Raw genomic sequence first — 16,603 nt, 5'->3', positions numbered from 1 at the left:
TAAAAGCCCTCAAACCAAATATAACATGATGGAGACTATGCTGCAGTCCTCTCCTCGCTGTGTCATCTAGCTTGAACAGGTGTGTCAGATTGATAAGAACTAGCTGTTTCTTACTGTGTCTGCAGGGATAAATATATATAAATATACTCCAGATTCAGTTCTTTTAGGCACTGCATCTGGTACCTTGCAAACACATTTTTAGCCATAACTCATGAATTCACATGGATATTTCAATATTTCACAAAACTGTTTAAAAGGATAAAAAAGTGATGACATTTTGTATACAACGGCTCAAAGGTTCATGTAACTGTGCAACACTATGCTGGCCATTGTTCCTTTACTCAGTGCCATAACACAGGAACAGCCGAGCCCAAATCTATAAAGTTCTTTTAAAAAACTAAATATTTAATACAAGTCTGGACAGAAACTGTTGTCAGCTGCAGACCTTTTGTTCTTACTTCAGGCAACTTCCCAGCCATCCAGTGGTAGTGCCACTGGTGCCACGCCATCGCGGAAGACCCAGGCATCAGGCCCAAAGGTTCGTAAGAGCGTTAGCAGCCGGATCCACGAGGCCGTGAAAGCCATCGCCCTGTGCCACAATGTCACACCGGTGTACGAGTCGCATGCCGTAAACGGGGAGACTGAATCTGCAGAAGCCGACCAGGACTTCAGTGATGACAACCGCACGTATCAAGCCTCCAGCCCAGATGAGGTAGATATAAAGCGCAGTGGTTATCCTGGTCGTCAAAGATTAGATTATAGCTCTATTTCCACCTCGTATTTAGCAAACTTATCTAATTTGGGTGGGTCACAGTTTTCCTCACTTGTCAAAAACAATATTTTATGACTACTTTGGGTTATCAGAGGTTAACTTGTTGTGATGCAGATTACACTTGGAGTTGGAAGCTGGCAGGGAACGTAAAATAGAAAGCTAATGAATTAAATCAGCACATTGTTAAGATTGAATAACTGTCTGAATTGAACACATTACAGTGCACTACATAAAATTATTTTCTTTACCTTTTAGAGTCCATTTTTTCTACAGTCACACAGATGTGTTTAAATAATCCGTGTGTGACAAATTGTCACAATACCGCCCTTGTCATGGGTGACGTTTCTGGGTGATTCCCAGCTCATTCAGAGTCTTTGGAAAAACCCATAATATATTTTAAAGTCAGCTTAAATCTTTATTTTAGCACCTTTTAATATTTTTGTAGGAGAAAACATGCATATACTAAACAAAAGGATGCGGAAAAATGAGATTTTGCTTTTGAAACACTCATTGTAAAAATATTTCTAATCTCTTTCTGTGTCATTTATTAGCCATCCTAAATAATCCTGCTTAGTCATAATTATCATTTCACTGGCAGAAAGTCAAAGGTCATGAACTCTTTTTAGAGGTTAAGCTTTTTAATTGTCTATATTAGCTGCCTGAGAATTTACTGCTGTAACTGAAGGAAGAATGCAGCCCGGTCCCCACGAGGATCCTCAGTGTTTCCTTTCTCCATGTAACACGAGAGCTGGATTACACGGAGAACACAGAAGGAAAACGACAAAAAAGTCAGGCTTTTGTTTTGTTTTTTTTAACAGTAGTTTAATGCAGATTGGAGGAGAGTTAATCTACCCTTAAAGGCCCACTGCAGCATTATTGGCATGTTTATCACCACTGACATGTGAAGGTTCGTAAAGCCTATGTGAGACTGGCAGAGTTTCCTTTTTACCCCCTGCCACCTTTGGCAATCAAAATAAAGATAAAAGCGTATTAAAAGATAAATCTAATTTTTCTGTTTTACCTGCACTACCTCCCTCCAAGTTGATGGGTATATTTATTTATATCCCCTCTTTCTGCTCTGTCTCTCCTCCCTCTATTGTCTCACACTGCTTGGATTGATCAATATTTAATTTTCTCACTGGGAGGATGAGAGGTGTAGATCTGTGATTGTTGGTAGAACTCTCCCTTCCCCTTTCACTCTCTCCTTTGTTCTTTCTCTGTCTTTCATTTCCCTCTTCTTTTGAATCCTTCGTCTCATTGAATGCAGCATCCGATCTCAGCCGCTATACTTCTCTTAGTTTGTTTGGCTCACTCATCATTTCGGATATCATAAGCAGTCATTATAAAGTGGAAGCTACTGGGATCAGAACAAAGGTCGTCCGACCTGTGGTCTGATTAGAAAAAAATATTTGAGTGTCGCCTTTAAATGTGTGTGGCTTTTTTTTTCTTTCCTACATTTTGTCACCTTTCAGGAGCTCGTATTAAATTACACACTTGGTCTTTCTGGATTGAGAAGTTTGTTGACAATTATTGTTCAGCCGTCATTAAGATCAGGAAAATTGTGTCACTTCATCTCCAATGCAAGAAAAGAAAAGCATTGCAGCAGCTGCTATTTCACATTTAATATTCTCCTTTATAAAAAATATTTCTTTGCTACTTCCTTTTTAATGGCATACATGCAAGGCACGTCAATTTGATAGTACCTGATCCTTCCAAGTTTGCAAAATTCTGTTGAAAAGCCAAGAAAAAGAGAAATCTTTGTGAAATTCCCCCTAAGATTCATGTCATGGGAAACACCAGGTTGGATCCATTCAGTTCCTGCAGTTGAAAAGCAGCTGAGCTGGTGGTCACTGGCTATTAATATTTGACTTCTTAGACTCTGTCATAGTGTTGATAATTTTTATTTGGAGCTAAAATCAAAAGCTTTGTGAAGATAACTCTGTGTCAAAAAAAGGTGAGATACAATATGAACATGCTGGGACATTGGTGTCGATTACACCACAATGATAATCAAGTAAATATACTTTTCTTTCCCGTTAAGTTTGCATGTGTCCCTGTGTGCTTATCAATAACAGTTAAAAATGTGTACAAATAGCAGGACGGCTGTGAAGGTTTGTTAAACTGGTTATGCAAGAACTTTTGCTCAAATGCAAAAAGAAGACGCAAACTAGACGATTTATAGTTTTGTATTTGGGATAAACAAGTTACCAACAGAAGTTTCTCATGAATCCAGATGCACAATTTCTGCTCTGTCTTGAGATACTCTTTCAAATCTAAAGTGTGTCAAATGATCCCAAAATAAATTGAGCTCTTCAGGGTACCCTTTTATGTTACCAGTGACATTACAGCAGAGAAAATAATTTAACTGTTAAGAGTCCACTTGCCGCTATTGTGATTTACATGGCTGCTAAAACACAGTGAACACAGTTGAAATGATTGATCGTGTTGTTTAAGAACGTCTGCCATTGCAGTAAACTAGTCAGCAGCAGTCGTTTTTTTTAGTAATGTTGTAACACACGCAGTTTGAATCACATGCAATTTGTATCAAAGTTGACAAAGCTTTAAATAGTTTTTGTAGAGCTGATAAAGTAGATTAAAAGGACTCTGTTTAATGTCAGCACATGTTGTGTGTCAATTCATGTGTGTCCATGTGCAGCTATGTGAACACACACACAGGATAATGGCACACAGATGTGTGTTAAGTAAATATAGGCAGCCTTTTTACGGAGCTCAAAGGGGGAGCAGGAGAAATGATGGGGTATTAACAGGAAGTTCTAATTTGTAGGTCAGAGTATAATAACAACCTTTGAGTGAGCAAATTGAAAATGAACCCATTGAGGATTGAGTCGTGTGCAGCTGAACACTCACTCGGGGGCCGCAGTTCCTGCTGAGGGGAAAAAGAGGAAAGAGAAACAGAAAAACACTTATGTGGAGCTGAATGGGAAGAGCTCAGCAGCTCTGGAGATGCCGTAACACTCTCTCATCCTTTAAGTGCATGTGAAAGTACATTTAATCAGCTTACATGTTGTCAACTTTCATCATTTTCTTTCCTACATAAAGTGATTTTCTCATTAACCTGTTAGTTTTAGTAAACATTCATCCTAAAATAAAGATTTTAAGTATTTTAATTTGGTCCTCAAACATTGTGAACAAGTATATCTTCGTCTGCTGTTTTATTAAAGTCAAAGCATCGAATCTTCCTCAGGTGGCGCTGGTGCGGTGGACAGAAAGCGTTGGTTTGACCCTGGTGAACAGAGACCTGACCTCCCTGCAGCTGAAGACTCCCTCTGGACAGATTCTCTCCTTTTACATCCTGCAGATCTTCCCCTTCACCTCTGAGAGCAAAAGGATGGGCATCATTGTTCGGGTGTGTATAATGATATCCTCCTTTTTGTGTGGTCTGAGTCATGCCTGTTTCTGTTATTCCTGCACATAATGAGGGCTAATTTTTAAGATAGGTTTGAACCTAATCTTGTGATTCTGTTTATTGTTGCTTCTGTTTAGCTTAGTTTCCACAGTAATGCCTTCAAATTTAGAAGAAACGTAGCTATTTTTATTTTCCAACTATTTAGGAGGAGTCAACGGGGGATATCACTTTCTACATGAAGGGTGCTGATGTTGCCATGGCGAGCATCGTCCAGTATAACGACTGGTTGGAAGAAGAGGTACAAATTTGAGTCATATCAAAGATTTTACTGGATACTTCCTTTAAATATAGTTTGGACAGAACTGGATCAAAGAGGCGCAAATTCCATTAAAGTTAGTCTTAACCAAATTTTGGTTCAGGATGAGAATCACAACAGTGAGTTGGTGACACTATTCCTGCGCTCTTAAGTGGTCTATGTGTTTGCACACGGTTACTATAAGGCAGCACGCTTGGATTGGTGCAGTTTGTCAAATTAGTGCCTCAGCTAGTGCCAGATAAAGACTGTTACCTGATTGGTCTTTCTAAGATTCAGTTTCATTCCAACACCATTAAAAAGGTCTTGAATATAACTTTGCTTATGCTGAAGGAACCTGGTTTAACTGACTCCCGGATAGGTCCCCGATTTGTAGATCTTTTAGATTGTCACTGCCCGAAATTCTCAATATCTCTGGCTCAGAATTGGAGTTAGGGCTGATGTAACCAGTTTTTCTTCTTGGCTACTTGTAATTACAGTCTATGTAAAATGATGGGCAGACAGCATAATTACAGGTTTTGGAGCAGGGACAAGAAACATCGTGCTCTAATCAGTCTGTGCGCATCCTCAAAACATTTTTGTGTGAACTGTTGACGCATGCTGTTCTCACATAACATAATAGTTAAGGGATTGTGGAGCTTTAAATATAAAAGATTTTAAATACAGTTGTTGAACTCAAACTAAATAAATAAAAGTTATGCTGAAAAACACCTGCTTTAAAAATATGTTATGCAATTTCATGTCTTAAAAAGGCATGTTAATTTAATGTATACTAAATGTAGTCTTTCTCTGCCAGTATTTTTCTCATTTGTTTCTACTTATGTGAAGTAATAAAATAACCAACATGAATAACAAATATACGAGAGCTTAGCTGCTTACGGCATCTCTATTAATGGGGACATTTCATCAAAAGATCAACAGGCCACCTACACCAGTTTGGTGGTCGAAGGTCTTGTGCGCATATGTTCATAATTATATTGGCATTATTGAGTCATTTAGCACCGGGGGCAGCTTTTGATTTAATTAGTGACCTAGATAAAGTTGAAGTAATTACAGTATGTCATATTCTTGAACAATGGTGCTAATGATGTCCTGTTGGCCGTAATATCCCGTTGTCAGATCAGCTCGCTGCAGTTACTCAGCTTGTCAATAACCAATCAAGTGGACAGATTGCCCCTATTGGTGTTTCATATCAAAAATAAACTGCCATCCATCCCTTTGTTTTACTGTGTCCTCTGAATTTCACCACAGGGTATGTTATTCAATATTGATTTCTTTTGGTGTTGGTAACAATATGCTGTTATTGACAGTAGTGTCTGCACGGTGTACTTGCACAGCAGCTGCTCTAATAAAAGAACTTATCTGCCCTAGATTTGATTGAAATTCATCTCAGGGAAACATTCGCAAACATTTATTGTAAATACACAACATCTTCTACTTCAGTCAAGAGCGATGAAGCTTTTGAAAGATACTTGAGACTGAAAACACCCCTGAAATAGATCTCTGATCTCCTTCCTTTCAGTGTGGGAACATGGCCAGAGAGGGCCTGAGGACTCTGGTGGTGGCGAAGAAGTGTTTATCTGAGGAGCAGTATCAGGACTTTGAGGTATGCAGGTTTATCAGTTGTTGGTTTATAAGGAACGATGTGTACCTCTTTAAATCTAATATAGTCTGCTTTGACAGCCCTCCAAATGAAAATCTAAATATGTGTTTTCACTGTACGGTCATTTTTGAGGGTGAAGTTCGTGGTTCCTCTGGACTTTTAACTTACACTTACTGATATAACTGTCATAAAAAAATAATGAAAGAAGAGTAGATGAAACAAATGTTTAAGTAACTCATAAAAAAAAAGGAATTCTTTGACATTAGTAAACAACCACAAACCCATCATAATCCTCAGATCACTTTCATGTTTGCCTGTAAATACTTTTATTGGTTTTGTAGTCTCTGCAGTTCAAACTACTCTAAAGGGAGAATAACAGGCGTGTCCACTATTTGCGGTTCTGAAGCTCTGAATCGCTTCATGATTTTATTCGTTATTTTTGTTCTTTCTCCTTTTTTTGTGCAGAATCGCTACAATCAAGCGAAACTGAGTATCCACGATCGAACCCTGAAGGTCGCAGCAGTGGTGGAGAGTCTCGAGCGAGAGATGGAGCTTCTGTGTCTGACTGGTGTGGAAGACCAGCTACAAGCAGACGTCAGGCCCACGCTGGAGCTGCTTAGAAATGCTGGCATCAAGGTCGGTGCAGAAATAAAACTGGACGCCAGACCGATGCTTTTTTTTTTTTTTTCGTCAGATCATCTCCACTTTGATTTATTTACTTTGTTGCAGTCCAACAAAACTATTAAAGTAATAGTGACATGGTAGCGTTAATGCAAGGGAGTAAAAGGAAAAAGGTGGAAGAAATAATTAAAAGATTAAAACATAATTTTTCTCAATCGAGACTGAAGAAAAATTCATTTTGCTGCTTGTTAGCATTATGTTTAAACAACAATACTGATACCTTGAAGGAAAGTTGCTTAATAATTACTTCAGGAGGGATAAAAAGCAGGAAAACTATAATATTACACCTAATCAGAATTTGATGTATTTTCATGTTAATTAACCATAAAGTGTTGGAGATAACTGAAGATCTTATTTGTTTAATTTTACTCCATTTTTGTGCTGTTTCTGTAACACTTTGTGTTTCTTCATGTTGTTTTCTTCTCAGATCTGGATGCTGACTGGGGACAAGCTTGAGACGGCTACGTGCATCGCTAAAAGCTCTCATTTGGTTTCCAGGAACCAAGACATCCACGTCTTCAGACCGGTACGCTGTTTTATTTGAAAACATGAAGTGTTTGCATAAAAGGACCTGTCGGCTAGTTGGCTGCTTCACACTCTGGGTGTAACTCAGTTTTTCAGGGAGGGTGGATAAGAGATTATGGTTACCATACCACCTTTATTTTTAAAGCAGTTTAAAATAAAACTACTGTTTTAAATCGCTGTAATAATAATAATGGATTGCATTTATATAGCGCTTTTCGAGACCCTCAAAGTGCTTTACATTACAATTTGACTATTCATTCACTCTCACATTCACACACTGGTGGAGGCAAGCTACAGTTGTAGCCACAGCTGCCCTGGGGCAGACTGACAGAAGCGAGGCTGCCATATCGGCCCCTCTGGCCAACACCAGTAGGCGGTAGGTGAAGTGTCTTGCCCAAGGACACAACAACCAGGACAGACAGAGCTGGGGATCGAACCGGCAACCTTCAGGTTACGAGATGAGCTTCCAAACCCCCTGAACCACATATACAAATAGCATAAACAATAAAACATGTTAAAAATTAGGGAATTAGAAAAAATAGTAAAACAGAGTCAATCTCTTAAAATGTGCCAAAGGCTTCAGCAAATAAATATGTTTTAAGAAGAGTTATAAACTCAGAAAGAGCAGAGGTCTGCCTAACGTGCAAAAGGCCAATCATGCTACAACTTTGGAGCAGCTACAGCAAAAGCATGGTCACCTCTAAATTTACCCTTGGTGTTCAGCACCTTAAAGAGCTGCTGATTGGCAGACCTAAGGGCGTGGGCAGGTGTGTATGGCTGTTTTAAAAACTACTTTTCTATCCACTTTTCTAAAAGCATATATATTATGTTAGCTCTTCATTTCACGATTACATTTTGCCTCTATACAGACTGTCTACCTGCATGTAAGAGAAGCCTGCCTGCCTGATTAGTAGAAATGTGTCTATAAGTAAACTTCAAAGAGTAAATGGAAAGCTTATGGCAGCGAACATCTTGTCCACTTTGCATTTTCCAAAACAGATAGCTGTTCACTAAGATTAAATGTGCGATAACAAAAAGCTTAAATGATCTTGTGGATAATTGTATTGTGTGGCTCTCGAGCAGGTCTCAAACAGAGGAGAGGCCCATCTGGAGCTGAACGCCTTCAGAAGGAAACATGACTGTGCTCTGGTCATCTCAGGAGACTCCTTAGAGGTACTACAGCACAGTGCAGTGCAGTGACGCTTGCACAGCCGATGATGTTGAGGGTGTACTTCTTAGCCAAAACGAACACTTTGGAGTTCACCCAAGAAGTGGAGGAGTTGGAGAGGGAAAGATAATAAAAACAACTGGAACATTGAGCTGAATTTAAAAAAACAAAAACAAAAGTTAAGCAGGAATTTAACATTTTCACTGTGTTTTCTGGTCAACAAGGTAATTTATGTCACACAACCTTTGGGGGTTTTTTTTGGTTTTTTTGTTAGTTTTTTTTTTTTTATGTATGCTACTTCCTTTGTGGTGCTACAGGTGTGTCTGAGGTACTATGAGCATGAGTTTGTGGAGCTGGCGTGTCAGTGTCCGGCAGTGGTCTGCTGTCGCTGCTCTCCAACTCAGAAGGCTCAGATCGTCAGACTCCTCCAACAGCACACAGCCAACAGAACCTGCGCCATAGGTAAGTGTTGACAGATATAGGGGCGGCAGACCTGCTTGCCCACAAGGCATTTGGCTACGATCCACGGACAGCCTGGGAAAATCTGTTAGCGGGAGAAAATATCTGTGTGAATTTAGCCCCATCTTTTCGAGAGGAAAGTGTTTACCATTTATAAAACTCTGGTGAACAGACAAATTAAACCAGACCGATTTCATACTCGTGTTTGGGATAAAAGCTGAACTGGTTTGTAAAGTGCTTCAGAGAAAAACACGTAATTTCACAGTCTCTTAACCGTCCCATCCCAGATGTGACCATTTAACATCACTGATTTTAGTTGGGTTAGAGGAAGATTCATGTGGCCTTAGACCGAGTATTACTGCATGTGTCCACAAGATGGCAGTGAAAACTCACTGATTTAAAAATGCCCATTCCAGCTGCTACTTCTAGAAACTGCATCATGTAATTTGTAATTTTGTGGCAGGTGATGGAGGAAATGATGTCAGTATGATCCAGGCTGCAGACTGTGGCATTGGGATTGAAGGAAAGGTAAAGCCTGCTGCACATTTCATTCAGACCTTGTGTGTCTTATCCTGGATTAGGTCCAATAACTTAATTTGATCATAAAAACTCTAAAAACCTTGACTCAGATCCCTCAGTTATAAAACTGGTAAAACGAAGTGGCATGTCTTTAAATGTGAAGAAAAAAGAAAACCGTTGTTCTACTTTAGCTTAGCATCTTTATTCTGTTTGTTTCACATAGGAAGGGAAGCAGGCGTCGCTGGCTGCAGACTTCTCCATCACTCAGTTTAAGCACATTGGCCGCCTGCTCATGGTTCACGGCAGGAACAGCTACAAGCGTTCTGCAGCGCTTGGCCAGTTTGTCATGCACAGGGGCATGATCATCTCCACCATGCAGGTACAGCAATAGTTAAATTAAAACACAGACAAAACACTACAAATGCTGTATGTTTCTTGTTACATATTTTGAGCCTATATTTTGCTTTTGATCGTTCCTAATGAGTTCATCATGAAAGTTGTTTTGCGGTTAAAACGAAATTACAAATTCCCCACAGAGGGGACATTAAAATTCCTCATTTGGTGACTTTATGACACCAGTTTTGTGTCCTGTCCTCAGGCCGTCTTCTCCTCCGTCTTCTACTTTGCCTCTGTGCCTCTGTACCAGGGTTTCCTCATGGTCGGGTGAGTACCTGAAGTCTCATGGGGGCAGTGTAAGGACAGCTTCACAACAGCATAACCCTGATGCAAGCTTCTACAGTATTCGATCATATAACCTTCAGTTTTGTTGCCTCTCCTGTCTTCGTCTCTCATTTCTTTCTCTTTTTTTTTTTTTTACTTTGTGTGTAGGTATGCGACTATCTACACCATGTTTCCTGTATTCTCCCTGGTCCTGGACCAAGATGTGAAGCCAGAAATGGCCCTGCTCTACCCAGAGCTTTATAAGGACCTCACTAAGGTTTAATCCCATTTTTTTTTTTTTTTAATCTTTGTTTTTGATAGCTTTCCTTCGCTAGAATTTAAACAAGTAACAACATGTCTTCCTCTCTTTCAGGGACGTTCATTGTCTTTCAAGACTTTCTTCATTTGGGTTTTGATCAGTGTCTATCAAGGTGTGTTTTTCCTTATCATTCACTCACATTTGCTTCCTAAAATCAACTTTCAAGTTATAGCAGAACCATCTACAGCGTGATTCTATCTTTAAACTGTCAGAGCAACTCTTCAGCCACCATTTCATCATTTGTGCATTGTCTAGTAGCACAGTCCCAGGGCCCCTTCAAACCCTTGCACAGTCCGTTTCTCAGTATCTAAGGTTTCCAACTGCCATCCGCTTTTACATGCAAGCTTTTGTCTGTCCAGTAAATCGATATTTCTGTAATCGCTAAGCCATGCAGCGAGTGAGAAAGATCTATGTTCTTGCTCAAGCGTGACTTCCTGACAGCTCGAGGTTTTTAATTAAAGGCCAATACTCGGTGTGTGGAGAGGGAAAAAAGCAATATGAAAGGAAGAAAATATTAGGAACTGATCGGGCATAATTTATTACAGACGTTGAGTCGGTGGAATGCGCTGTATTAAGCCAATATGAAAAAGCAATTACGTGATCAGTTATAGGCTATTAAGCTCAATTTGTGTAGTGTTATGATAAAATGAAAAGCTATCAAGATACAGCAGGCGCCCAAAGATGAGTGTGTGTCTGGACACTCAAGAGTGAGACACACTGGAAGTCATTGTGGATCCTTCAGCCTCATAAATAATGTTATTGAATCAGTCCTTATCTGCAGACACCATAATCCTTAACTCAGTGTCCCAGACCACTGTTGATGAAACTGATAGACTGGGCCAGTTAATCTTTAGAAAACAATCGTGATTTCTTAAAGGGAGATCTGGTGCACAGCAAGTCCTGAATGAATAATGAGTAATGTAATTTTAGTTAAGCCCAGACGCTTAGACCAGACCTAATCGCGCAAAAAAAGTTTTTAAAGTCCGCATGTTTCCTTTGGCGCCACCAGGGGGCATCCTCATGTACGGCGCGCTGGTGCTGTTTGAGTCGGAGTTCGTTCACGTGGTTGCCATCTCCTTCACGGCGCTCATCCTGACTGAGCTGCTGATGGTGGCGCTGACGATCCGCACTTGGCACTGGCTCATGGTGGTGGCTGAGTTCTTCAGCCTGGGTTGCTACCTCGCCTCACTCGCCTTCCTCAACGAGTACTTTGGTAGGTATACCTTTCCTCTGAGTTTTTCACTACTGGTTTACTGACCTTTTTAAACATTTAAGGTTTCAGGAGATAATAGAATATCTTCATATTTAAAAATCCTATCAAATAGTTATATGAAAGCTTGTATGAGAACTTATTGTTGTACTTTAATCTACTGAATATTTTCTCATTAAAATAAAACCTTAGTCTGAACAACCATGAAGAGTGATGCAAATTTGCTATTTTTCAGTTGCTAAACAGTCAACTAACCTGCTTGTGAACAGCTTGAACAGTTGGTGTGAGGCTTTTACTTTTGGTTTGATACGTCCAGTATTGATTGGTCTGAGTACTTCAAGGAACCGCCTTCTTCTTCGCTGTGCCCGCTCTGTTTAGTTTGATGTAACACTACTTGGCACCTAAGTGTTGCGCTGTTGTTTAAACCCTCAGCTCTGTGCTTTTATTCCCTCCTCAGTCTTTTTCTTCTCTCTCTGTCTGTCCTATTTTTATTTCTTTCTTCACTGCTAACTTTTTGCACTGCACTCACTGTTTCTGCTGCACTTCTTTTGCTTCTGTGTGTCGGCGACAGGCATAGGCAGGGTGTCGTTGGGAGCTTTCCTTGGTAGGTGTACAGCCTGTGAATTCACACCCCTTTCTCCTTCATCTGTCTCTGATATTATGTATCTGGTCTTGCATCTGTATGTTTGCATCATCTTATGTTCTTGGGTTTATTTTGTCGTGTGGGTCGTTTTCATCTCACGTGTTTAAGTTTTTATTTTCATGCTTTGACCCAAACGCAATCACAAACATAATTTTAGAGCGCGATCATGTCGCTGTGATAAAGTCTTTACCCTTTCCTAATTTCCTGTGGAGTTATGACAGAACTCTGACGATTGTCCTCTTTCCTTCTCCCAGACTCGTCCTTCATCACGACTTGGCCTTTCCTGTGGAAGGTGTCCGCCATCACACTCGTCAGCTGTCTTCCTCTCTACATAATCAAATACCTGAAGCGCAAATTTTCACCACCAAGCTACTCCAAGCTCTCCTCATGAGCCAAACTGGGATTATGTTTTTGTTAGGTTTGTAGTTCTGTGCAGCAATGAGCTTTGTAATTTTCGCACTTTTTGTACACACTGGTCCTCAGTGATGGACAGAGGAAACACTGGAACAATCAAAAAAAAAAAACTGAAAGAAAGTTGTTGGGTTTTTTTTTGAGGGGGGGTTTGCCACTGATACATGGAATTACTTGAAAAGATTGAGCACATAATAAAAGACTGTCAGAGGAGGGGTACAGGCGCGGTGACTGCACTTGGAAGGCCCGAAACACTTGACCCCACTTTTTCCCAAAGGGGGTCGACCTGCCTTCTTTTGTTTTAAAGCATTTAAATACATCAGCTCGTCATTTTATACAGTTCAGATGCATTACTTTCAGTGTTTAGATTTTTATATGTGGCGTTTGGAAACTTTTTTACTATAAGTGTCACCTTTTTTTTTTTTATTTATGGTATTAATTACAGTTGCTGGGCGGTGTGTTTGAACAGTGTTGAGCTGCAGTAAGAGAGAAAAGGATGATTCACTGGTTTCTTGTGTTACTGTAAATAAAGTCTTTACATGCAGCTTTGATTGTTACTGGACTTAATGTAAAACTCGCTGTGTTTCAATCTCATACAGACGTGCATTAACCAAAAATCATTCGAGAGAAAATGCTGTTGATGTGTTGAGGGTTGAAGCTTCCTGGGACTGGCTTTGAAGTGAACTTTACATTTTTAAGACATCAATCTGTAGTCTTTGTAGTGTAGAATCAGAACTCCTAAATGTTTCCATGTTTGGCTTTGATTGTATAATTTCACACTTGTGTGCGTCTGTGGCCGTCAGTCCTCCTGTCAGCGTGGCAGCTCTGTGCCTCATTATGATGTTCATGTATTCAATCTGCATCTCAGAGGTTTAGGTTCGGTTTTTTTTGCCTCCACAGCCATATCTGAACTTGAATCCTGCTGCTTTTCTTGGAGAACAAGTTTTTTCATGATGGCAAACTATAATAAGGGCCCTGATTAAACTCGCTGGCTGAAAGCTTTTAGGGCTTTATTGACAATTTGACTCTTTTGCTCCGGTTTGACTTTGACCTGCAGTGGACTTTGACATTCATCCCTTTTTAAGGAGGAATGAGTTTTATCATTGTAGTTCTTTGGGGGAAAAAAATACTTTGATGCAAATTGCATTGAATGTTTGAAATTGCGATTTTCATTCTTACAAGCAGCAATTCCAGTTGTTGATTCCTGTTTTCTGTCAAGTTTCTTATGATCTTACTTTCCATGGCTGACACAGCAATTTCTAACCGTATGTCTGTTATTTATAAAAACTGGTATTGATTAAGGAGTAATAAAAAGACAATGAATACTAAAAATGTTCCTGTTTGGATTTTTCTAACTGAAAGCAGAGGCAGCCAAGGATATATTCATTGTTAGGTTTATCATCTGGCCACTAGATGGAGACAGAGACTAAATACTGGAGAGCAAATGAGTTTCAGTCATGTATGAACTTGAGTGTTGAACCTTAGGTGTTTGTTTTTTGGGTTTTTTTGTTTTGTTTTGTTTTTTTACATTTAAAAACAAAACAAAGTTTCTGTAACAGATTGCAAATAGCATCTATTTGTTTCTGAGGCTCAAATGATGAAAAATGATTTAAAATCTGTGACCAGAATTTTCAAAAACTCCTATCTAATCAAATTATTATTAAACTAAAGCTGTATTCCACCAAAGTGTATCAGGTGCATCTCAGCTGGATATTACCAAACTTAAGGAAAGAAGGGACTAGGGCGCACATATGAGGTCACAGCTTTTTAATTGTGCAACATTTCAATCATCTGAAGACAGTGTTGAAATGTTGGTCTGTTTGCAAACTTAAACGCCTGTCCATTAATTATATACAAAGGGACTGGAGCATTTAGTTAAAGTTTAGACAATTAAGTGATTCGCCTTACTGCTAAGAAATGTTCATGTTAAATAAATTAGAAAAATTAAGTGTGAAGTTTGGAATCCTTCACTTATGTCGCCGCATGTAGTTGTAGAATCGTTTATGAACCTTTTCAAACCAGCAAAAAAATGCATTGGAGTTTTAGCAATTATTTAACTTATATATGAAATTAAAAATGCCATTTTCATCCGTGTTGATGCTAAAGTTTCAGACTACCTAAGATGAATTACATGCATGTTTTAAATCACTTCAAGCACCCAAACCTGTAATTGGCCCACGTTTCCATTTTTGTATTAAAATATCCCTCACCTGAGAAATGTCTACTCTACTCTATGTACAACAAGAGGAAACGTCGGTGCTTTTAAATGTGAGCCGCATGGAGGAAGCTTTAATGACTCTTTAAAAGAAACTATATGTTTTACCATGTAATCTAAGGCAGCCATTGAGCAAACAGACAATGTGCTATCAATTTTTCTCCCCATGGAGCAGGAAGTACTTTGCTGATGGAGGGTGACCCAGTGATGAATGTGATGGTCCGATGACTTCGACATGTTAAGAAAAGTTCTTTCATCTCACGCTTTTCACTTTGTGGGGAGGGGAAGAAGTGCTGCACTGCAGGTTGTGTTTTACTCTTCTTGCAACATTTATGAAAGAGTTATTGTGGTTTGTTTCCCAGACCAGCAAAAGTATAGAGTTAATGTGCTGCACAAGGAGCTTTGATGGACCGGATAATGCTCGTGGGACTAATGATTTATTGTACTAAAAGGAGAACCGCTGCAGATTTCTTAGATTCATTTGTGTTCTTGATGAAACTGAGTAATGGTACAGTAATTGTTTGTTTTATGGGGGGGGGGAAAGAATTAGAATTGTTTCTTAAAAAACAAACCAAAAGAAAAACACCTTTAAAGTGGTTTTAATTTTAATTGCGTTACAGAAACTGTGATTTTGACTTAGCTGGAATTAGACTGTATATAAAAGACAGACAGCGCGCCATCACCCATGGTTACTGAGGTCGTGTTGTGAAGCCTCAAGAAAAGCAGCATTGTTTTTAAACTGAATATGACTTAGAAACATGAACACTCACCCTCATGTAAAATGAACAACACGTTGTATTCACCAATCCCTGAAACAAGCAACTGAGACCATGAACTCATCAGAAAAATGTGTATCGAATGAATGAATGAGGAGATTTTCCTCATAGTCTGTTATTAAGTAAACTTCCTCTGGCAACCAGAGGCTTCACCCCCTAGTGGCCATTAGAAAGATTGCAGGTTTAATGCACTTGTGTGTTGGCTTCAGACCACCAGGGGTTTGTTAATCACGGTCCAAAGGCACAGGTTCACCAATAAAACAAGCATAGTTTGAGCATACAGGTAATCATCCAATGCTTTTTTTTTTTCTTTTAGAAAAACTCCAACGACACATCAGATCAATCTGTTTCAATATCAGTCACTTCAATCGAGGTACAACAAAACTACTGCTATGTAACTTGGGTAAGTTATTAGTTGCCTAGCACTGAGTAATATTTAACACTGCTAGATGACACATGACCAGTTATGCAAAAAGAAAAGAGAAACAAAAAACGGAGAACCCTTTTAGCACAGTGACAGTAGCAAGCATCGGCTAAACACCGAGATTAGAAACGTATTAGCGTCAAGGATGAGTTGGCCGTGCAGCAGAACGATGTTCACCCAGAAGCTCAAAATTTGCTCCCGAGTGAGGCAGAAACAAGAGTGCTGAAGTGCTCTAAGTCATTGGTTGATAAATAAACATCTCCTTATATAAACGGAGACAGAAGAGCCTAAGTGCTCCGCTCTGTTCAGATGTACAGAAGTAAGCACAGAAAACATTAAAGTGCTTCTGAAGGTTAAAAAAGCGGTCAGGGAAAAGAATGTGTTTAGAAATGATCACATTAATGTGAGAATATTGATTTTCTTTTTAAACTACTGGCCACACAAATCACGTCTGGTGCACTTTCATCAAATAGTTCTTCTCAGTTTTTCTCATTTACTTGGGTTTAGTTTGTTATTGTGCACATCAGAAAGAGCACTT

General features: G+C 39.4%; 1 protein-coding gene across 3 annotated transcripts in view; it reads left to right on the top strand.

Annotated features, from left to right (window-relative positions):
- Window positions 1-13,982, top strand: part of atp9b (ATPase phospholipid transporting 9B) — a 41,870-nt gene extending 27,888 nt beyond the window's left edge. For 2 of the 3 annotated variants that reach the window (XM_005943537.3, XM_014340493.2), the window contains 16 exons: window positions 464-712; window positions 3,978-4,139; window positions 4,345-4,437; window positions 5,975-6,058; window positions 6,521-6,691; window positions 7,164-7,262; window positions 8,345-8,434; window positions 8,747-8,891; window positions 9,352-9,416; window positions 9,631-9,786; window positions 10,006-10,070; window positions 10,236-10,344; window positions 10,441-10,498; window positions 11,396-11,599; window positions 12,168-12,200; window positions 12,494-13,982. In XM_005943537.3, the coding sequence (XP_005943599.2) occupies window positions 464-712; window positions 3,978-4,139; window positions 4,345-4,437; window positions 5,975-6,058; window positions 6,521-6,691; window positions 7,164-7,262; window positions 8,345-8,434; window positions 8,747-8,891; window positions 9,352-9,416; window positions 9,631-9,786; window positions 10,006-10,070; window positions 10,236-10,344; window positions 10,441-10,498; window positions 11,396-11,599; window positions 12,168-12,200; window positions 12,494-12,630 (1,920 nt within the window). In that variant the 3' untranslated portion in view covers window positions 12,631-13,982. The remainder of the gene's footprint in view (window positions 1-463; window positions 713-3,977; window positions 4,140-4,344; window positions 4,438-5,974; window positions 6,059-6,520; window positions 6,692-7,163; window positions 7,263-8,344; window positions 8,435-8,746; window positions 8,892-9,351; window positions 9,417-9,630; window positions 9,787-10,005; window positions 10,071-10,235; window positions 10,345-10,440; window positions 10,499-11,395; window positions 11,600-12,167; window positions 12,201-12,493) is intronic. The other variant, XM_005943538.3, reaches the window with a different exon arrangement.
- Window positions 13,983-16,603: the final 2,621 nt, after the last annotated feature.

This window comes from Haplochromis burtoni, unplaced genomic scaffold, assembly GCF_018398535.1.
Source record: "Haplochromis burtoni strain Fernald_Lab_line unplaced genomic scaffold, NCSU_Asbu1 Contig_171, whole genome shotgun sequence".
Taxonomy (NCBI): domain Eukaryota; kingdom Metazoa; phylum Chordata; class Actinopteri; order Cichliformes; family Cichlidae; genus Haplochromis; species Haplochromis burtoni.
This window is presented reverse-complemented; position numbering and strand designations above follow the sequence as displayed.